Here is a 21,220-nt window from a genome sequence, read left to right as displayed (position 1 = left end):
ACAGAGTACATTAGTTATGTGGAAAACACCACAGAGCTTTCAGCATATCAATTGTATCATACATGTGGTGTGTGATGCAAATAGATTCAATGTTCAGGAAAGAGGAAGGGACGAGTCATGGTTGGGATGGCCTGATCACGTGACACGTACGATAGATGGCTCGTGCTTCGTAGTTGAGGCGCGCGACTCTGAAGCTCGAGAGAATGTTCATCACCACCCGAACCAGGAAGCGCGCCGCGCATTTCACGCATTGCACAAAGGGCATTTCCACCACGTCGAACACATTCGCAAACAAATAATATCGTCTATGCCTGTCTGATCCGAGTCGCGTAATCATTTTGTGAGTGCGCACGTAGCACAATGGCGCCGAACAAACCTCGAGAACCGTCCATCGATCGCACGCCGGAATATGATGAATTTATGGGCAAACTCGCAGAATATCACGAGAAGCGAGGGTGAGCTTATGCGACGGCGCGTCGTCCTGCATACTGTCATGACATTAACTTGTTATTCAGAACCCATCTTGACCGCGAACCAAAGGTCGGACCCCGGCATCTTGACCTTCTGCGTCTCTACAAGCGTGTTTGCGAAGAAGGCGGCTACGATAAAGTCTCGGATACCAAAGGCAACAAGCTCGCGTGGAGGAGGCTTGCAGGCGAATTCCTCCCTGGAAGTCCCCATCTAACGACCCAAGCTTTCATTGTGAAAACCGCCTATTATAGGAACCTTGCGTATGTTATCAACATTCACCACCCATTGTCTCAGGACTAACGTTTGTCTAGCGCCTATGAGATCCAACACTTCCATAAAAGGGAGCCACCGCCAAAAGAGATCCTGGAAGATGTATCTGCGAAAGGAGGAGACTTGCTCACTCGTACGGTAGAGAATTACTTCCGCCCTGCAAACAGAGAGACGGAGCGCCTGCGAACCGGAGAAGATGATTCCGACGACTCCGACGACTCTGGTGCAAGGAGCAAAACCCCAAAGGAAGACAAGAAGGAAGACAAGATGGATGTGGATGAGCCAGGGAGTACTGGTAGAGTAACAAGGAGTACGTGTATCCCTCAGGTGTTCCTGGTGTCGCACACCAAAGCATGCGCATGATCGCAACTGCTCTTTTCACCCTACACACAGCTAACCTGTTATCAAAAGCTCTTCGCCATGCGCCTCCGCAGCGGGTACTATTCCAGCCCGAGATAACAACACGGCAGACGCGACAGCCAGCTAGCAATTCGACTCCGAGTCAACCCAGCGGACCTCCCAACGGCATATTGGGAGGTGGTGCTGGCGCTGTCATTGCCAGCTATGAACCTCGAACGACTGCGCCCTCTACCATGAAACCCGTAGTAACTCCCTCCAACAACCCAGAACACTTCAGGAATCTTCGCTTGAAATACACCGTGAATAGGAAAAACAAGCCGCAACCTACTCGGGGCATGATGTTGCCTGGCAGTAAGTAATGAAGTACCCTGAATTTAATCCAAAAATCTGACAATGCTAGCTGGGTTTCCTGGTCCAAATATCTACCTTCGTGCTCTTCATGCGCTACGCTCAAAGGTTCCCGAAGAGGAAGCTTATGCACTTCATCACCTCGTGAAAATCTCACACGAACGTGGCGACAAATACCGATTCGATCAGTTCCCGGGCCTGGCTGAAGCCTTAATTGCGAAAGTCGTTGAAGTGTCCTCTCTATTCTACGATGTAAAATGGGAGATCTCGTATATTGAGGAGGAATTGACCCGGCCGAACGTTCTCAATGGTCTGTTCGGGACCAGAGATCTCATCACCAGGATTGAGACCCTACAACCACTGGACCTTCAGGATGATCTTTTGCCAGAAGACGTGGCAAGAGCTTTGGGGATGACCAACGAGGCAGCGCTCATCATTCGAAATATGGTCATGCTAAACGAAAATGCCGCGTTTGTATCTATGATTCCGTCTATTCGAGATCTCATCGTCATCATCTTGAATCTGCCACAACATGCAATGGCCATCGAGCTACAGCATTACGCTCTCGAGATCGCTGAACAACTAACAAAATTCTGGATCCTAGGGCCAAAGGACCCCGTTTACACCTCACTATTAGCGCAGGTTGATTCACAGGATCGCGGGAAGATCATCACTTCCTTAAGAGCACTTGGCCGCATTGGAATGAATCACGAAGCAACAAACAAGTTGACTAATGTTCCAAGGAAAACCCTTCAGGCCATATGTGATTGGTTGTTGGTGGAGGACGAGGAGCTGCGAAACGCCTGTCTGGACCTCTTGTATCTATATACAGGATTCACGGACAATGTGGAGACGCTGATCAATGACATAAATGTCGAGGCCTTGGTCCATCAGCTCGTGCGTTTGCTTCAATACAACGAAGTCACGTTCGAAGAACGCCGCCCGAACAGCAAATCCCCGAAATCATCACAACCCGCCGATGGCGCGCCAAAGCTATCTGCTGCCATCATTGAGCACCTAGTTACAATGGATGAGCCCGAGAGAAGCTCCCAGTGGTTACGGACATGCTTTGAAGAAGACAGCGCCGGAGAGATCACCCAAATCCAGCTATGGTCCGCGTACAATGCTGCCTTCCAGGACGTAATGTCTAAAAACCAGCAACATCAGCAGCCGCAGCCTCACAAAGCTCTTATGCCAGCTAAAGATTTCATCACAAATGTCTCCACGACTTTCTCGAGCGCATCTGCCCAGGTTCTCCAAGTGAATGGCCAACCCAAATATACAATCAGAGGCATCAGGCCTCGCTCCGTACCCGTGGATCCTCTCACAAAGAAGGGCTATATGCGATGCGCTTGGCACCCTCCAAATCTATTGAACGGATACTCTGATACGAAGCACTCCAACCCTTCCATTGAGTGTGGCGAATTCACACCGAGCGCAAAGGCCATGTGGGAACACATAGTTTCGGCGCATCTCAATATTCCTCGGGATGAGAATAATAAGTGGCTTCTCGAACGAAAGGAAGACGTTAACATGGAGAATGGAGACGTGGCCGCCGCATCAAAGCCCATCAAATACTTCTGTCATTGGGGTGGGTGCACACACTTCAATCCCAAGGGAACCGAGTCCGCATATGAGGCAGGACAACACGTCAAAACACATTTACCAGATACTGGTATTCTACAATCGACCCATGCTAAGCATAACCGTACTTCATCGAATGCGACCATCATTACCAGCTCAGCCCAGATCCATCATACCAACTTCCAACCTCAATTTAGCCAACCTGTCGGCCTAGGAAGCCTCGGGATGGGCGGCCGGTACAGTAACCAAAACGGCGGCTATGGATCTCGCGATGCGGTACCCCCTACTGAGCCGTCACCAGTCTTGCGTTACTACAATACACAGACCGATGAACAGCAAGACGCTGCCGGGCTCCCACTCGCCTCCGTTCTTGTACTGCGCAACCTCGCCAGACAGCTAGGCAAGCTGAATCCTCCTTCCTCAGTGCACGAAGTCCCGTCCTCTCCAACCTCGCTCAAGCGTACGCGTGACGCAAGCCCTGAACAGCGACGATCGACTGGAGCAAAGAAGCCTCGCCTCAGTGACGCAGCGCGCGACGCACAACATCGAGAACACGAGGAATTTGAGAAGGAAGACCGAGAAGCCGAGACTGCACAAGGCTGGGTCCCCAGGATCTTTGCGCCCGTCAAAGATCAATTGTTCTTCGTCATGGCGCACAACTTGACCCTGAGGAATTACATGGTCGGGCTCTTCAAAGCCATCAGCGCAGGCGGTGGTTGAAGCAGTATTACAAGGAGTAAGCGGGCTTAATGTTTCGGGCGTTTTTTGTTTCTCTCTCTCTAACTCCAATTATTTCCTTTCCCAATTGTACCGAGCGGCATCAAAATTCTGGGAGTTTTACATGTTTCAACGGGATCCTTCCAAGATACCTTCTGGGCGTATCTGGAATTAGGAAGAGTCAGTGCGGTATTGTACGGATCATGTGTGCGTTAGGGAAGGGGAGAAAGTGTGCGCGCGTCCTCGATGCTTCTTGTCCCAACAGGAATATTTATTAGAGACCAAATTCGAAACATTGTATTATCCTTTTTTCAAAGAGTATATCCCTCATGGGAATTCGCCCCTTCTAAGGCTGACCTTCTATTGCTTTATGCTTTTTAATGTTTCGTGGCATCGTCGCCGACTACATATCCCCTTGCTATACCGCTCCTGCCTTCTTCGATGCGTGCGGCGTGTCCATTTACAGCGCCTTCTTCCTCTTGCTCCCTATAATCACTACCCAGACCCTGCCACGTCCGCTGCGACTTCAAGTACTCAGCGCCAGGCGACATCACGCCCCCAACATGAGCCAGCTCGCCATTCGCCCGTTTCGTCAACGCCGTGCTGGCAGGCTTCACTTCCCCGCCTTCAATCTGCTCTTGCTGGGCCTCCTTCAGTGGCGCGGATACCCGCATAGGCCGCGAATGCGAGACATAACGTCCGGTCCTGAGGTCGAATTCCGGCGGTGCAGACTCCTCTTCCGAGTCGTATTCGCCCTCGCCATTCTCGCCATCCGCATCTGCTTCCTTTGCCTCTTTCTCCTTCTCCGCCGCAACAACATCCTCCTCCTTCTTCTCTAGAACAGACTGGAAGTCTCCTGTCCACTCGCCCTTCCAAACCCTCTCCTCATCCCCCTTCAGCGTCAACGCGAGCTCAAACGGCGTGATGATGGGCCTCCAGAACTCCTTGCTCTCAATCAGACTGCTCTCCCAGCACCCGATGACGACCCAGCCGCCGACCTCGGAGAAGTTGGCCACCTTCGCGGCGTTGATCTTGCCGACGACGAAGGTGTAGGATTTCTTTCCCGCGGCGGCGATGAGGCGCTGTACGTGGGAGAGCATGTGCATGTAGTTCTTGACCGAGAGAGTGTTGATGAGGATGCCGAAGACGGGGGCGGTGGAGAGGGAGGTTAGGAGGGCGTAGCGCCGGCGGAGAGTCATGGCGGAGCGGGCTTCGATGGCGGTGGTGTCGGTGGTGTCGGTGGGGTAGATGTGGATGGAGGAGACGCGGGAGGAGAGGGTTAGGAGGAGGGAGGGGGGCGGGTCGGAGATGTGGAAGAGTTTGTAGGAGAGGAGGGCTTCGGGGATGTCTTTTGTTTCTGGGGGGACGGTCCGGTTGGGGAGCGAGGAAGATGGGTTATGGACGATTTCGGTGGCGTAGAGGTTTGTGTAGCCGGATCCTTGGAGGCGGGTTTGTAAGGTCGAGATGTGGTGCGAATAGGGTATGTCTGCCATGAGAATGACCTTCTGGTCGTGGTCTGGGTAGGTTTGCTGGAAGGTAGATATCACAGAGTCAAGGTCAAGACTCCGGGCCGTGAAGACGTATATCACGGGTAACCTCGAGGGAGGAGAGAGACATGATCTTCCATAATGCACAAGTGCATCCGCATCGACATGTTCTGCGGCCACCTCGTCCACGCAGCACGATCCATACGACGTATCGCCCAAGATGAACAACCTCTCCTCCGCATCTTGCTCTTCCAACGACGAATTGCCCATATCCGTAGCTAACTCTTCCACCTTCGACGCCGCGACCTGAGACTGTGCAGCAACATCCTCCGTCCCATTCTGCGCCTGCACCTTCCGACTATTCTCCAACCCCCGACTCAACGCCTCATACACCCTCGGTGCGTCCACCAGCATGTGGTCCGGAAACTGCAGCGCTATCCTCCGCCATCGCCCGGCTCGGATCTCCCTGACCGTCCTCTCGACTTCGTAGGTCAGTGCGATCTGCTCGTCCGAGAGCTTCGGGAGACTGGACGTGTCTACGATGGGCGTCGGGTCTTCAAAGATGTGGGTTTCGGGCGTGGACAGCACGGGTGCTGTCTCGAGGGCAGTTGCGGCCATGTTGTTTTGCGTGTAGAGTGTGTTTTTTGGTTATTTTTACGTGTACATTGCTTTATCGTGAAAATTTGGCGTATGTAGCTTTGTATCAGAAAGCTAGAGAGTGGCTTCAGTCGGGGCACACGCTTGCTCGAGAATGATCGCGTGAACTGACTTTGGTGGTTTGATATAGTTACTTTTGTAGTGGGGTGAAAGTTTTTGGTGGGCGGGGAGTCTCCAAAAAAAACCACCGACCGACCGATGTGACGCAGGTGGTAGAGCCTCAGGACTCTGCTCCGTCGCTAATCCGGAAAAGCTTACGTTTCATTGGTCACAGGAAGGCATACATACAATCAAGCACTCAATTGATCATGGACAGTAGAACAGATTTGGTTTTCGTCAAAGATTAGACAGTTAACTAGTATATACACGCAAAATAAAAAGATATCTGTTGACAACAAATTGAACGCCAGCCATGCAATGTCCTTTGCTATCTTACAAAAAGAGGGTATTGCTTCCAAAATGGTCCTTAACTTTTACTAACACATTGTAAAGTAGCTTGTAATGAACGCGGCAACGCCCCAGCAGATGAGGCTGGGAGTCGATTTTCCTGACGAGCTCTGGACGTTGATGGCCTTTCCAACCAACTGTGGGAAGTATGGGGCCGGTTTCTCAGAGGAGACGGTGCCGTTCCAGCAGTAGCGGTCGAAGCACTGCTGGCAGACCGAAGGTACGTCCTGGTTGTTGCGGATGAAACTCCTAGAGAGCACAGCACAGCCAACACAGGTAGACCACTTATCATCCCGGGTTGAGTTACCTTGTGTGGCGACATTGTAGCCGTTCTCGATGATGGCATTTCGCTCCGTGTTGTTGTACTCCATCTGGAAGGTGGAGACATTGGAGTTGTATACGTAAGGAGAATTTGGAATGTACACGATGAGTGGTGCGGTTCCGGCATCGGTGGTAGCATTCTGAGCATCGCAGCCGAAGAAGGTAGGTCGGTTGTTGAGGCCGAGGTTGACGAAAGTGTTCTGGTCGGGGATGGCAGGGAAAGCGGTTCCGTTCTGTATGGTCGCGTTGGTGGATCGCTGGTAGGTGGCAACGAGCGAGGTACCATTGGGCCAGTTCGCTGCAGAGTCAGGGACTGTGTCTGCGCTGGAGTCTACAGCGAAGATGACATCGACGGCACGGATCGGCTGGATGAGGGGATTGAAGGGAATGTTCTGGCCATCTTCTCCGCCGTCGACAAGCGTCAATCGCTCGCCCTCAGCACTTGGGTTCGAGCGGTTGTTGTAGTCAAGGAAAGGGTTGGGGGTGTAGTCGGCGATGTCATTGCTGCCGTCGCCAATTGTGCTCAAGATGCCGGTCAAGGCATCCTTCAAGAATTTGGGAACAGAGTCTTGCCCATCCAGCTGAAGAATGAACTGGTTGAACAAGGAAGAGCTAGTTCCCATAATGAAACCGATGTTGTCGAAGCCGGCAATGCAGGGCTCGTTATCGGGCAGCCTGCCTTCGCTGAAGTTGGAACCAAGGTACTTGAGTGGTGCGAATCCGTAGAGCGTAGGGTCGAAACTTCCCATCTCGAATGGATTGAATTCGACGTTGGTGGTGTTCAGCGAGATGATCGTTTCTCCAGGAGCACGCTCGTCCGCCAAGAGGATGGGCATAGGGGCGTTTCCATTCTTGAAGTCCTCATCGTCTTGGATCGACGAAAACGTGAACCCGGGACCGCCGTCTGTAGCATTAACCAACTGGAAAGACAGAGCACGACCCCAGTAATCGGTAAGGGAAAGGTTGAAGTTGAATCCGGCGTTCTCTTTGGCCGCTGCGGCATCGTAGATGTTTTTGTAGTAGTCGACAGTCGAGAGTAGCTGAATACCACCAGTCTTGGGACCTGCATTCACAGTCAATCCTAAAATTTCTCGCATGCGAGCATTTGTCACCTACCCTTGAGAATAGAATTTCCAAGCTGCCAGACAGCTCCATCCTCGTTGTGGGAAATGGTATTCTGGACAGAGGTGAAATTGTTCGCATAAATGCTTCCCACCAGCCAGCCACCGCCCGAAAGCCCAGCAATGTAGGTAGCCGACTGCAGCAAGCCACCAATATGCCCCTTCTCGGTCGACCCTGAGGTACGGCTGTCGAACGCAGCTAGGTTACCAGCACCATTGGTCATAGCTCGGTAGCCTCCACCGGAGAATGCGATAGCAACATTGGGCAATGCGGTGGTGTTTTCTCCAAGCTTGTTGATGTAGCCTGCAGCGTCGAAGCCTTCAAAGTCAAGGCGGCCCAATAAATCCTTCATGGGCTGGATGGTATTCGGCCTCCTCTTCTTCAGCCATTCTGTTTCCTCATTCGAGAGTCCATTGGCGACACGGATACTGGGACGGGTCGAGGGACAGTCAACTTTCGCGGGCGCATAGCCATTGGGGGCCTGGTTCGTTGCGCGCCTTGTTATATCGTCATATTCACGGCGGGCGACGGCGGATGCTGAGACATGTAGTTAGCAAGGAGATCGTCGCGGAAGCTTTGGGATGGGTAGGAGAGTCACATACAGCTCGCTAGGCTTGTGAGTGCGGAAGCTGCTAGCAGGTGCTGCACAGTCTTCATGCTAGCAAATAGGTGAATGTAAGTAAACAAAAGAAAATTAAAGGTAGAATATGTCACTGGCCGCCAGAAGTGAAGTTAGAAAATGGATATAGACGAGATCTCAACAAACGAATGTGGTGGGAAGAGACCCAGAGTTAAATGATGATGCGGTGGAGTCCTCAGCGGCGGAGTTGGCGGAGGGTGGTCATGGCTGTGTTTGGTGCACCATCAGCCTTTTTTTGGGGGAACACTCAAGAGGGAGGAGGATGTGGATCCCAGAGGACCCCTTCAGTGACCTCATGCTAAGCCGACCGTAAATGTGGCTTGTCCCTGTCAATTACTGACGATCCTCCCTATTTATAAAATAATATACTGCTTTTGGCATTTCTTCATATACACCGCTTTCTGTGGTCCTGTGGCATGCAACAACCGCACCTCTTACTGCGCGACCCAAAGGGACCATTCCAGCAAGACATACATAAAATTGATCAGTATTGCAATCAAGCGTTGTTCGGGACCGGTTACTTCGGCACTCAAGCTTCACGCTCGTGGGATAATTCCTTTCACGGACAGGCGACGGGCACTGTGAACTGAAACACTCGTACGGTGGAGTATTCGCTGGCAGTAAACACTCATTTCCCATCCATGTAAGCCAAGCATGAACACTACAGATCCAGGACAGGGGTAGTTGGTGTTTGCTCCTTCACGTCAGCATTATTGGTCTAATCAATTGCCAATTTGGTTACAAGTACATCTGCTTGGACCGAATAGGCAGTAAAGCGACAAAGCCACTCGTTCTCGTACACAGAAGGTTTCCGTATGGAGTCAAGTGTACGGCTCTCCGTACGCATACGAAAAGCGTGCGAATACGCTTCGGACCCGGAAGTCAGAATATTAAAGTTTTGTTATTTTGTTACGCACAGCCACTGCTGCGTTATTGATCATCCACATGGGAATCTACAGCCTCAGATATAGTATTCTGTGTAGTGCTGGTCTCGATGGGGTTTTCTCCTCTGGCGGGAACCAACAGGATCAACCGGATGACAGCCGGAGCAGCCATGCAATGTCGAAGGTCGCGGAATCGTGAGGTGCCGATTCGAGATGCTGAATACTACTCGTAGGCACGAGTATTTAGGAGTTGACACTTCAGCGCTTGATCTTACCTCGCATGGCTAGAGGTGCTGTGATAGTTCTGCTTTCCTACATACCTTAGCTCGTAGCTGATGTATCGCCCCACCAAAGCAACATTTCTTTGTTACGCTGGCCATGGTAGGATTAACCTGTTGGATGGTAATATCAATTGTCTCGAGGATAAATTCGAGATACATTTCGCTCAGGACAGAGGACGTGTGGCCGGATGGGGTTGCGGCGTTCAAAAAGTCCGGCATGCGCATCTTTATTTGAATCCCTTCAAATCTGGCCGTGATCCTAGTCAAACTGTTCTCTCCTCTTTCAATGTTGCACTGCATGTGTTCTAACTCTTTATTCCTTCACATGTGCCTCGTCAGCACTTCTGGGGCGAGCAACACGTTGTATCATACCTCATAGTTCGAGCTTACGTTCCATTTGGTGGGCATGCTAATTAAGTGTCCGCGGGTTCCGGACGCGAATGTTCGGAGTATCGCGAACTTCCTCAAGGTATTTTATCTACTTACTCGTACTCTATCTACTGGTAGCTTATAAACTCTTGGGGGCCTGCTCGTACAATCTTTGGTTATCTCTAGTTTGCAGAAACCCTTGCGTCATGGGGCTATTGTCTATCATCCTGGTTAACCCATCTGTTGTCAGATGAAGCTGTCTCAACATGCTCCTGAAACAGTACCTTGCCGCGAAGATGATCTCATCATTACTACGTGACAGTCAATTGCCACTCTGAATATGCCTGATCACAATTGATACGCGAAAACAAAAGCAGCACAATTTGCCTTATGATGTTATTGGCGATAAATCCCAAAGAGGCCATCAAATCTCGCTTCAAGCAGAACTCTTTGTTATTCTTCGTGGCTGAAGCAAGCCCCCACCCATTCGTACGAGGTACGAGGTACGCGGGTATGATCACATCTGCAAGACCGTTTTGGTGTGCAACGGATGTGGCTTTTCCCACATGTAAGACCTCGACCGGGGCGTCGTCGCATCCGTGCCGAAATGTGGCGATGATGCTGGCATCCGAGGGAGCAACGCTTGATTTCTTAATCAGATTACAGAGAGTACCTAGCTATTGGAGAACGCGCCATAGTAATCCCGCTCGCACGAATAGCTGACCACTGAAGATACAAAGGGAAGCTCGATAACAGAACCTAGGACTTTGAACTACCTATTCGGAACATTCATTTCAGCTTGAGCTATCAGAAGCTTATGGCTTGAGATCTCACGAGCTGTGAACGCTTTTAATGCTTATTCGCACGATAAAATCGTATCATTGTATTGAGCGGAAGGTTTGACGTCAGCGTTGTGTGAATGCTGATATCTCTCAGAGATTCTTCCTCTGTCAAAACCATTGTTTACCAACACTTTTCTTCTAATCAAGGACTAACTAAAACAGCAATCAGGCTCCTCTACTCGCACGACTTCATACCACACAAAACATTGTTTCTTGAACCTCATGGAAAGGTGATGAAGTTAAAGATTGATGGGCGCTTACAATTCACGCTCCAGTCCCCTCTCGCCCCCCGATTTTCCATTTGCAGTAACCCGGTCCACCGGCGCCTAAGTTTCCCAAAACTCCCCCCACGTGCCTTCGATTGACGTTCCTAGCATCGAAAATTCCGACCTCATGTTCCTGATCGACTGCCCTGAGTGCCAAATTTGGAATCCTCATTGGCTGTTCACGGCTTGTCGATTCAATGTCTTTCTATCACTACGAGGTACTGCGAATGTTGGCAATGTGACATAGACGTGCCAATGTTCATGTCAACATTAGGATCATGTATGTATTGCATCTTATATGCAAATAACTCGAATCCATATATCTTTTCTCTTCTTTTCTCCTTTTGGAAAACTCACTCGTCTAATTCGCCTCTTCGTCCATAATTGTCATCAACAACATTCGTCACGACCCACTTTTCCTAACTCTAGTCTTTTTTCTTCCGAAGTAGCATCCCGAGAAAACATGACTCTTTCCGAAGAAGATATAATAAGTTGGATTCTAAGTGACAAACATCTCGTATCGTTTGCTACCAAACACCACAGCCATCATTACAATCAACCCCCCCCCGTAACCCCGGATTCACAACATACTAGGATACCATTAAAACCCCATACCAACCCCAGAAACCCCAGGAACCAAAAGAGAAGGAAAAGGAACCCCCCAAAACAACGACCATGGCACCTCAACACATCCACCTAATCCGCCACGCCCAAGGCCACCACAACCTCTGCATCGCGAACCACTCCCTCCGCGACCCATCCCTCACCACCCTCGGCGAGCAACAATGCTCGGAACTCTGGACCACGCACGCCTCCACCCTCAAAAACGTCGACCTCATCATCGCGTCCCCCCTCCGCCGAACCCTCTACACCGCCCTCCTAACCTTCAAATCCCACCTCGCAGCCAACCCCTCCCTCCGCATCGTCGCACTCCCCGACATCCAGGAGACCACCGCGCTGCCCTGCGACACGGGCTCGTCCCCCGAGGCGCTGCGGGAAGAGTTCAAAGACTACCCTGCAGTCGACTTGTCGCTGGTGCAGGAGGGCTGGAACGAGAAGCACGAGGGGGCGTATAGGCCGCGGACGGACCTGATTGCGAGGCGGACGGCGCGGGCGAGGCGGTTTTTCAGGGAGTGCGAGGGCCTGGAGGTTGCGGTGGTGGCGCACGGGGGGTTGATGCATTTTTTGACCGAGGATTGGGCCGGGAGTATGGCGGGGACGGGTAGGTTTTGACTCTTTTTCTGTCTGGCTGTTTGGCTGGTTCTGTTTTTCTGGGGAGGATGATATGCTGACGTTCGATTCATAGGCACGGGGTGGAAGAATTGCGAATTGCGGACGTACACGTTCGACGAGAGCGGTGAGGCTGCCAGCGAGAACGCGAGTCTGCGCGAGACGGACGAGTCGTTGAAACGGAGAAGCCAGGACCTCATTCCCCTTACAGTCGAGGAGCAGACGCAGTTGAGGGAGATCGCTCAGGAGTCGTGGGTCAAGGATGGATTTATCAGGTTCCCGACTAGAGAGGAGGAGGTGAGTGCTCATTTGTAGAACCGTTTGGTTGTGAATATAGAGGGGTGGATGCAGATGGTCAGATGGTGAGGCTCATCATGTTGGATTTTGTAGACCGGGAATTGTGAGCATAGACGATTATTTTTTGGGGATTCGCGATGCATGGATAGATGATAATGATAAATAAAAGCATAGATAGTTAGTTTGTGTGTATTTTATCGGCGATTGACTCTACCATAATCGCCACCCAGTGTATCACCGCACTACACTCTAAGGGGTACGGCTTCCTTTTTTTTTTTGATAGCATCCATGGTACCTCCGGCATCCCCCATGGTTCTTATTGAACGCCTACCATGCAAAAGTGACATTAAATTCGTGATCGAGGCCAGAGCAAGCAGACCGGCCCACGCTGTCCAAACAGTGAAAAAGAAAAAACATCCAGAAGATTGATCACTGAAGGAGAGGATCCTGTGGTGCTGTTAGTATGGATTGATGCTGAACCAGTTCGTACGTCACGACTTACCCTGTAGTGTTTCTGTTGGTTGCCCTTCCTCTCATTCACGGCCTGAATCCTGTTCCGTGCACGATCTGCCCGCTTTTGTTCCCTCTGCGCTATTGTGCGAACCTCTTGCTTCTTCGCGTCACTGACGCCAATCATTCCCAATCCGCCCTCGGCCCGAGTGGCAACCTGGCGGTCACGGCCACGACGGTGTGGGTCTCCACGTTCCTCATCAGATTCGGAGCCGGCTTCAAGTCGGCGCTGTGCGTTCTCCATGCGCTCGGCGACTCCAGGATAGTTGCGGAGATTCTGGCGGTAGTACTTGTTCAGAGAACGGTGACCAGCAGTGCGTCCGGAAGGAAGTTGGAGTTCATAGTCGTCGTGATACACTGCAACAGGAGTGGCATGGGCGTGGGAGTGGTATCCATCGACACTGCGGTGGGGTCGCGGATCGCCATGGGAATGGTGTCGTGACTGCGAAAGCAACTTGTACCGGTGTGATCGGTCGTCAATCGGCACGGAAGTGATCTCGTCTGTTGGTACGCTCGACACAGTGCTGTCGGTTTCCCAGCCCTCGTCCTCCTCTTGACCGGAACTATCAATGACGGCCTTGCGTGGTGCACCCAGCTTGACTCCGCCACCGGTGGTAGATTGCGACTCGTCAGACTCCTCCTCTTCCATGGCTTCAAACTCCTCGGCATCAGGGTACGAGCTCCTGAAGTCGTAGAATTGGCCAATCTCAACAAGCTCTGCATCATCCTCGAAGGCGATCATGCAATGGCCGCGGTCCCTCATGTGGGTCTGTATGCCGGTTGCTGTGTGTACAGCTTTGTGACACTTGATGCATTGGTGCTTCTTGTGGATCTTACGGTGCAGGTACTTGATCAATCCTTCGGGCTCGACGAGGAACTCCTTCTCTGGCACGAACATTCCATGGAATTTGTCCATATGGTTGAGGCTGAGGGCAAAGCTGGGCGAGCGGTAATTGCAGAAGAGGCAATCCAGGAGGGGCTCGGGCGCAGGCTTGCTGGAGGAAGTGACGGAAGCCTTATCTTCGTCTAGTTTGGTCTGCTTGAGACCGTCCGCGACGTCCGCGACGTCCTTGTCGTCCGTTTGAGTGGTCTCGGACTCTGCCAGAGAATCGCCGAGTGACAATGCTGAGCTCATCACGGAGCCAGTGACGGAGGCTGAGTCGTCGAAGTGACTTCTGCTTGCCTTGGCCACATTTGCCTTGTGCTTTGAGCTGTTGACGTGATTATTGTACGCATTCTCGCTGAAGTAGGTCTTTCCGCATGGCTGGCAGGCCTTCTCGAAGGAAGCCTTGGCTGCAGTTGCGGCAGCCGAAGCCTTATTAGCAAGAACCTTTTCTGTGAAGATTTCGGAGGAGAGGGGTGGTAAAGATGCGACGCGGCGCTTGAGATTGTAGCGACTGTGGGACGGGTTAGCGAACAGTGGTTTCCCATGGTGATTCGATTGATAGTACTCACTGCCAGTCAGTCTGCATATGCGCACGCTGCAACTCGCCGGAGCGGAAGGCGACCTGACATGTGTTGCAGGTGAAGGGATGTGTCGCCTGAAGGTTCGACTGGGAGGCCGCTTGGGAGGCCATGGCGAAGGTGTGGTCTCGAGAGTGTCGAGTAGAAGATATCGGGAGACGGGGAATTTAAGTGAAGGGAAAGGGAAGGAAATTGGTATGAGGGAGGGGAGAAGTAAGAAGGGCAGAGAGAGGGTGAATATGCGGTTGAAGGAAGTTGTTCGACACCCACAGTCCGCCTGTAATGGCGATAATAATTACTAAGTGGGGGGTTGTGTGAAAGCCCGATTGCCCGATTAATAAAACATCCACCACCACCCACTTCGGAGTACTTTCTGACTGTGGTACGAGGTAGGTAGAGGCACCGACAGGCGGATAGCAATAAATTGACTTGTTGCTTTTGGATGAGAATTGTTCTGGTTGAAGTTTTGGGATCACGAAGTAATGATGGTCCGAGAGGGGAGCCAGATAGTGACACTGAAAATGAATGTATCTACCAGTTGATGGGAGAAATTTCCCTTGGGACGGGTGGTGTATTTTTTTCTATTCTAATATTTTCCTTATGACTGTTACCTAAACATATGAATACGAGGGGTACTATGTAATAGTTGATAAATAATGGCAGCATTTTAGGTAACTTTATAGTAAAATTACAATGGGACGAAGGAAAAAAATTACTCTGTCCGGATGAGCATGGAATTTGGTGTGCGATAACATAACTATTAGTTACTCGTAGGGCAGGCGGGCAGGCGGGCAGGCGGGCAGGACGGGCAGGACAGGCAGGCGGGCACAAGGGAATGACGTCTTCCTCACTGGATCCGCCACCAGGAAAAGAATTGAATCGAATAGGGAAATGACACGCCAAGCCTGCCTAAACCCCCGGTGGCCTGGCCTGGATGGAATTGGACCCTTGTTCTTGCCAGCCCTACGATCCAACGGGAACTGACATACATACGTCCTCAACCTCAACCTCATCTCTCCTATCCCCTCCCCTCCATTTCACTTTGTATATGCGCTACTTTCTTTCTCCCAATGGCCGCCTCCCAACTCCTCAGATCAGTGTGAATGCCCTACTCCGACGTGTAACACGCATCGCGTAGTACTTCCAGCACTATGATCCCGATACCATAGCATAGCATCGCATCGCATCGCATCTACTTAACCATGCTCCAGACCTTTCATCCCATTTCCAACCACATAACCACACTACACTAGCATCTCGTAATCCGTGACATATCCCACAGCCCCGCCACCATGTGCCCTTCTCGAGGTCATAGCCATACCCATGTTCATGCCCGTACCCGTCGTGGTGACAGCAACAAGGTCCCGTCGTCTTCCCACCCTCGGCCCTCATCAACCCCCACCCATACGATTCGGACTGTTCATCGGCCAAACTCCCTACGTGGTCGTTGGCATGGCCATGTGATGGACGTCGACGATGTTGGCCGCATCTTCGAGTGCGTCCAAGTTCAGCGTCAAGCACAGTTCCAGCACGTAGTGCGTCGGTTCGTTCATATCCCTAGATATTCATACTACTCGATGCTGATCTTTGGCCAAGCTATCTATCCCAAATCTTGTATGGTTGCAAGAGTGCATACTGCACCACGCCTACATGCCTTTCCTGTAATAGGAGACTCGCCACGAGACCGCATAGAGCACCCACTCAACTTACTGCCCGAGCCCTCGCGCACTTCCTCGCTAGCCAAGATGATCCATATCGCGGACTTTGTACACATCAGCTGAAAGTATCGCCGGATACGTTTGAGATAGATGGATCAATAGGAACAGAAGTTGGGGTGGCAGCGCTTGGACAGGGACCAGTCTTGAATCTGCTTCCACTTGCTGGCCTACCACTATGGTCTACGGCGGAGCTCACTGGTGCCGCCGTATCGCCACCTGGTTCAGCTTCTCGCAGTAGACGGACGGTCGCAATTGTTGGTAGAGATGGAACCCATGACCAAGAGCAGATCAAGCATATGTTACGAACAATAGGGGAGCGACATCAAGTAAAGAAAGACGTAAAGTCACTTGGTCAAAGTCTATATGATACGGTTACAGTCATATATGCATATTCGAAGCAACTACCCACTGCGTCCTCTGTTCTTTCAATGTTTAGTTCTCGCACTGTGCCACAGCAAACGCAGTTGCAGGGCAGTGACTGCCTTGACAGTCAATCGGCTGCAGCAACCCCGAAGGACGTGCTCAGGGGGCCTACAAACGTCCACTCTCCCCCCCCACGCGAACTTCGCACTCCACGACACATTTCCATGAAAAGCAATGAGCATTGTTTACCTGCACATAACACAGAAATATCGAGTAATGGAGATGAAGTACATACGATCCTCCATCGTATAAGTGGACCTACCAGCGACTATTCTTCCGAAGTACCGTCTGCCGGATCACGGAACATTAATGGGAATCGAGGCTCAGACCCGTACAGCAAGACCGCCTACGCAAAGAAGTCACATTCTATCGATATGCGCGGCCCTCCAGAAGCAATCCCGATACCTAGGACCTCCTCACCGAATACTGATTTGGATGCAAAGAAAAGCGGTCGGTCATCCGTCCAAGTGACTTCTCACCTCACTTGTGACATTCTGGAACAGTTGAAGGGCGGTGAGCACCAGCGCAAGCGCATGCGACCATTCGGTTTCGTCTACAGTGTAGATTATGAGCCGAATAAACGGTTCAGGCCGACTTCGTCTTTTGTCAGTAGGTCACTATTTCATACCTTGAGCAATCCGGAACTCCTGCTCAAATCTTTTCGAGATTCAGGCCATGTAGGATCGGGAAACTCGAAATTGTCACACATGAACTCGTCGCGAATGACGCACGCATTCCGGGACTGGAAATATCTTAATGGTGCCTTGATTTACGACAGCTTGTGGGTTGCCGTTGAGAGTTTATTTGTAGCTCCACCAGAGCTGGACGTTCAGAAAGGCTCTCAAAAGAAATCTTCCCAGGGGAGCTCGACTGAAAGGAGCTCTGAAGAGGCTTCGGCCAGTGAAGCGTCCGAAAAACCATCTGGGCGATATTTGAATGATGAGGAAGCTGCTCATATCATCATGATATGTATTCATGCGTTGACTTCACTAGTATCCGTCGGATGGCCTCGAACCTGGGTTCAATTGCGTAATTTCCGATCTTGGGGCATTGTGCTCCCCCATACGCCTGACAATAGAGGCAAAGATGTGCCTATCAGTTTCTCAGACCCCTGGCTGGCTATCATTGACGAGCTAGAGTACGAGCCCGCGGTTCGGCTTGCTGATCGACTCTTGCGAGGTATTGGCGCTCGTTTATGCTTTGAGCAGATATTGGCTACCATGAACCGTAAGGGACATTGTCCCAACGACACCAGCTATGGCCCCGTTAAGTCGCACCTGCTGGACATATTGGTGGAGCATTTAGCAGTGGTTGAACATCAAGCCTTGGCGAGTAAGAGAAAATTCAAATCAGCCCTAAACTATCAGGATGACCCGGGTTGGACTGTCACTGCAACATTCATGGAGTGGTTGCGAACCTTGATCATCAAACAATGGGACGGAAAAGTGGTCATTCATAGATGGTCAAGCGTGGGCGTGTCCCTTGCATTTCTGGAAAGACTTCGTGAGTAGAGCTGGAGCCCTGACATTGATACTCCCCACTCACAATCCATAGATCGGTCCCGCGATATCTTAAATTTACGAACGCGCATGTTTTACATGCCATGGTTCGATGAGCGCATCGACAAGACCCACGAACCCGTTGAATACCTTCAATATAAACAGACCCCAAACTCTGTCCATCTCCTCCAATTCCCTTGTTTGTTCCAGCCTGAGGTACTTATTGGGTATTTCCGTACGATAAATTTCACCAGCATGTACAGGCAGTTTGAGGGATCTGAAAGGACCGCTCGTTTGCAGCGACATGTCAACCGTCACCTGAGGTTTTCATATGCGAACGCGATTAACAAGCGCTTAGCAGTTGTATTGAGCAACTACCTTGTTCTTGAGGTTGGAAGAGAGCACCCACTGGAAGACACTCTGAATCAGCTCTGGGGTCAGGAGCGCAGACTGTTGCTAAAACCACTCAAGGTAAAGATGGGCAAGGAGGAGGGTGAGATTGGTCATGATCAGGGAGGCATCACTTACGAATTCTTCCGCGTGGTCCTGGGTGAAGCCTTCAAGCCCGATAACGGTACGTATAAATGACGAACACACTGAACAACGAAATCGCTAACAGGGTGTCAAGGAATGTTCGAGATCGATCCCCAAACCAGAATGACGTGGTTTCAACCTGCTTCCCTAGAGCCGGATTGGAAGTTCGAGATGCTAGGCCTTCTATTCTCTCTCGCCCTGTACAATGGGGTCACACTGCCCGTGACATTTCCCATCGCCTTATACCACAGCATTCTTACCCCGAATTATCCATCTCTAGGCTTGGACGCTTCGGAGTCTATTGACTTCATCCAAGATGGCTGGCCAATCCTTGCCAAGTCATTGCGAGAACTACTTTCGTGGAAGGACGGCGATGTCGCAGACATTTTCTTACGAAGCTACACCTTCAGTTTTGAAGCATGTGGCCAGAAGGTCAACGTAGATATGAACGCGTTCGATGGCGACCTTGGAGGACCAAGTCATCTTTGGCCTGCAGATCTGCTTAACACTGTCGACAAACCGATATCAACCAGCCACGGCCCAATCTGGCCTTCCCATGTAACACGACCACCTATCAGCAGCCCGGCATGGGAGAGGCCTTTCACCCAAAGCGAAAGTGCAACAGATGAGACGCTGGTAACAAATGCTAACAGGGAACACTTTGTGAAAGATTATATTTCTTGGTTGACGTATAAATCTGTCGCCCCACAGCTCCTTGCTTTCCGCAAGGGCTTCAACAGGTGCCTTCATAGTCGATCATTACACCTGTTCGACCCACCAGCTCTACAGAATCTCTTGGAGGGCAGGCTAGACATCGATGTAGATGCGCTCCAATCGGCCACACGCTATGAAGAGGGCTATTCCATCAACCATCCTACGATCCAAGACTTCTGGACCATTGTTGAGTCTTACGATATGGATGATCGTCGGAAATTGCTAGAATTCGTGACCGCAAGCGAACGAGTGCCGGTCACTGGATTCGAGACCATGAATTTCCACATTGTTCGAAACGGATCAGATACCGACATGTTGCCTACAAGCTCAACATGTTTCGGCAAGCTGATGCTCCCGGAGTACGCGGATCGTGACAAGTTGAAGCGAAAGCTTGATTTGGCCATCCAAAACTCTAAGGGATTTGGCGTCCTGTAAATACGTTGCCCACGGTATTATGTATCCATATGATTCATAGTCTGATTGTCTGTTTTTTACCCCAGAAATAAATGTACATACAAAATCGACCACCTTACCCTCCTGTTGGTATAGCAAGTGAAGGGCTACTTCAGGCGGAATCTAAGGCTGACCGACTATAATTTTATGGGTGCTGCGCAGATAGCTGAGTTGAATACATTCGAATCATGCTTGATTATGATTCTAATCATGGTCGATGTTATTCGCCAATAGTGTGCTCCCCGCCCTGCATATGCCGTGCTTCGAGGGCTGTTCTAGGTCGCTTCTATCCGCCACTAGATCAGCCCCCCAATTCAATACGTCACTTTGCCCCCCAATGCCATTTCACCCACACGAAGCCCGCGGGATGCACTCCGTCTCGACAAAATCGTCATTTAGCGGCATGCCTGAGAGTTTCCATCTCTGTAGCCGTGACTAACAGAAGATAAGCCTCGAGATCCCCAATGGCCAAGTTCGCCAATCTACAACCACCCCCCGTGGTTGATCTTTGTCCATCACACAGGCACAAGCACATTCGAACTTCGGCCATAGGGAACCTGATAATTGCTTCTAATGCCCCATTTGCTATGTGTCCGGTAGCGTGCTGACCGTCGAGTCGATCGGATCTTCATGGGAGAGCTTTCATCGGTGGGCTTTTCAATTTGGGTCGTGCACCGAATTATGATGGCGATAATGATGATCGAGCTTCGGAGCTTTTATACAAGTGGGCTTCCCCATGGGCAATTGTGGATTGTTATCTACTTTTCTCCCTGTTCTTCTCCATACCTCCATCTATACATCCAAGTTTAACTTTTCCACGTTGAAAATCAAATATTAGCCTTTCTTCGTTCTTGCTTCGCTCTTGTGTACTATATCATTCAATTATCATGACCGGTGACGTTATGACGGAACGATGTATATCCTACGGTCGCGGGGGTGCTGGAAACCTCAGTACGCAATCTCCCTCCCTCCCATCCCATCCCTCTATCCACCAACTAAACTAACACTTCCTCTCCTCAACCAGGCCAACCGTCCGCCCGCCGAAAAGCCTACCAAGCCCTCCAAACATCAAAATCACCAGGTCCGTCCCTACCCACCCCTTCCCCATCAATCACAGCACAGGGTCACTGACATAAGGACGGAACAGAAGGAGAGGAAGGGGAAGAGGAACAACACAGAAGACACCACTGGCGCAGACACAGCTCGTCGTCGAGCTCGAACACAACGGTGGATGACGGCGGGCGGAGGTCGTCGTTGTCGCTTTGGGGCATCTTTCGCGCCAGGAGCTCGTCGGCTAGTGAGGCGTCGTCGT

The 21,220-nt window shown here is 51.0% G+C and overlaps 6 protein-coding genes across 6 annotated transcripts; 3 read left to right on the top strand and 3 right to left on the bottom strand.

The window, feature by feature from the left end:
* The first annotated feature begins 219 nt into the window (after window positions 1-219).
* On the top strand, window positions 220-4,079 carry BU24DRAFT_416536 (uncharacterized protein). The gene is made up of 5 exons (XM_033526480.1): window positions 220-455; window positions 516-731; window positions 783-1,051; window positions 1,153-1,452; window positions 1,502-4,079. Exons 1-5 carry the CDS (start codon window positions 361-363, stop codon window positions 3,751-3,753), a joined length of 3,132 nt encoding a protein of 1,043 aa, XP_033389207.1. The 5' UTR covers window positions 220-360; the 3' UTR covers window positions 3,754-4,079.
* On the bottom strand, window positions 3,990-6,029 carry BU24DRAFT_416535 (diphthamide biosynthesis protein). Its single transcript, XM_033526479.1, has one exon. The coding sequence runs from the start codon at window positions 5,853-5,855 to the stop codon at window positions 4,128-4,130; it is 1,728 nt and encodes a 575-aa protein (XP_033389206.1). The 5' UTR covers window positions 5,856-6,029; the 3' UTR covers window positions 3,990-4,127.
* Window positions 6,030-6,201: 172 nt separating this feature from the next.
* On the bottom strand, window positions 6,202-8,627 carry BU24DRAFT_438242 (uncharacterized protein). Its single transcript, XM_033530247.1, has 3 exons — window positions 8,387-8,627; window positions 7,779-8,321; window positions 6,202-7,725 (listed from the first exon to the last, which is right to left on the bottom strand). The coding sequence occupies exons 1-3, from the start codon at window positions 8,439-8,441 to the stop codon at window positions 6,371-6,373; spliced, it is 1,953 nt and encodes a 650-aa protein (XP_033389205.1). The 5' UTR covers window positions 8,442-8,627; the 3' UTR covers window positions 6,202-6,370.
* Window positions 8,628-11,535: 2,908 nt separating this feature from the next.
* BU24DRAFT_416533 (phosphoglycerate mutase family protein-like protein) lies at window positions 11,536-12,849 on the top strand. The gene is made up of 2 exons (XM_033526478.1): window positions 11,536-12,288; window positions 12,373-12,849. Exons 1-2 carry the CDS (start codon window positions 11,742-11,744, stop codon window positions 12,609-12,611), a joined length of 786 nt encoding a protein of 261 aa, XP_033389204.1. The 5' UTR covers window positions 11,536-11,741; the 3' UTR covers window positions 12,612-12,849.
* On the bottom strand, window positions 12,814-14,889 carry BU24DRAFT_9977 (uncharacterized protein). Its single transcript, XM_033534881.1, has 3 exons — window positions 14,559-14,889; window positions 13,096-14,500; window positions 12,814-13,040 (listed from the first exon to the last, which is right to left on the bottom strand). The coding sequence occupies exons 1-3, from the start codon at window positions 14,678-14,680 to the stop codon at window positions 13,023-13,025; spliced, it is 1,545 nt and encodes a 514-aa protein (XP_033389203.1). The 5' UTR covers window positions 14,681-14,889; the 3' UTR covers window positions 12,814-13,022.
* A 676-nt stretch (window positions 14,890-15,565) lies between these two features.
* Window positions 15,566-20,079, top strand: BU24DRAFT_416531 (HECT-domain-containing protein). Its single transcript, XM_033526477.1, has 4 exons — window positions 15,566-16,110; window positions 16,164-18,211; window positions 18,263-18,781; window positions 18,836-20,079. The coding sequence occupies exons 1-4, from the start codon at window positions 15,860-15,862 to the stop codon at window positions 19,888-19,890; spliced, it is 3,873 nt and encodes a 1,290-aa protein (XP_033389202.1). The 5' UTR covers window positions 15,566-15,859; the 3' UTR covers window positions 19,891-20,079.
* The last annotated feature ends 1,141 nt before the right edge of the window (window positions 20,080-21,220 follow it).

Source organism: Aaosphaeria arxii (genome assembly GCF_010015735.1).
Source record: "Aaosphaeria arxii CBS 175.79 unplaced genomic scaffold BU24scaffold_1, whole genome shotgun sequence".
NCBI classification, from domain to species: Eukaryota; Fungi; Ascomycota; class Dothideomycetes; order Pleosporales; genus Aaosphaeria; species Aaosphaeria arxii.
Note: the sequence above shows the minus strand (reverse complement) of the source record. Positions and strands in the feature narration are given on the sequence as shown.

Excerpts from the sequence above, each read along its gene's own strand:
- BU24DRAFT_416533 (XM_033526478.1), top strand. The coding sequence starts at position 11,742 with ATGGCACCTCAACACATCCACCTAATCCGCCACGCCCAAGGCCACCAC. Across the intron at positions 12,289-12,372 it reads CGGGAGTATGGCGGGGACGG|GCACGGGGTGGAAGAATTGC; the intron begins GTAGGTTTTGAC and ends TTCGATTCATAG.
- BU24DRAFT_416531 (XM_033526477.1), top strand. The coding sequence starts at position 15,860 with ATGTGCCCTTCTCGAGGTCATAGCCATACCCATGTTCATGCCCGTACC. Across the intron at positions 16,111-16,163 it reads TTCCAGCACGTAGTGCGTCG|CTATCTATCCCAAATCTTGT; the intron begins GTTCGTTCATAT and ends TCTTTGGCCAAG. Across the intron at positions 18,212-18,262 it reads TGCATTTCTGGAAAGACTTC|ATCGGTCCCGCGATATCTTA; the intron begins GTGAGTAGAGCT and ends CACAATCCATAG.
- BU24DRAFT_416536 (XM_033526480.1), top strand. The coding sequence starts at position 361 with ATGGCGCCGAACAAACCTCGAGAACCGTCCATCGATCGCACGCCGGAA. Across the intron at positions 732-782 it reads GCCTATTATAGGAACCTTGC|CGCCTATGAGATCCAACACT; the intron begins GTATGTTATCAA and ends ACGTTTGTCTAG. Across the intron at positions 1,453-1,501 it reads GGGCATGATGTTGCCTGGCA|CTGGGTTTCCTGGTCCAAAT; the intron begins GTAAGTAATGAA and ends TGACAATGCTAG.
- BU24DRAFT_438242 (XM_033530247.1), bottom strand. The coding sequence starts at position 8,441 with ATGAAGACTGTGCAGCACCTGCTAGCAGCTTCCGCACTCACAAGCCTA. Across the intron at positions 8,322-8,386 it reads ACTCACAAGCCTAGCGAGCT|CATCCGCCGTCGCCCGCCGT; the intron begins GTATGTGACTCT and ends TACATGTCTCAG. Across the intron at positions 7,726-7,778 it reads TGGAAATTCTATTCTCAAGG|GTCCCAAGACTGGTGGTATT; the intron begins GTAGGTGACAAA and ends CTGTGAATGCAG.
- BU24DRAFT_9977 (XM_033534881.1), bottom strand. The coding sequence starts at position 14,680 with ATGGCCTCCCAAGCGGCCTCCCAGTCGAACCTTCAGGCGACACATCCC. Across the intron at positions 14,501-14,558 it reads CATATGCAGACTGACTGGCA|TCGCTACAATCTCAAGCGCC; the intron begins GTGAGTACTATC and ends CCCGTCCCACAG.
- BU24DRAFT_416535 (XM_033526479.1), bottom strand. The coding sequence starts at position 5,855 with ATGGCCGCAACTGCCCTCGAGACAGCACCCGTGCTGTCCACGCCCGAA.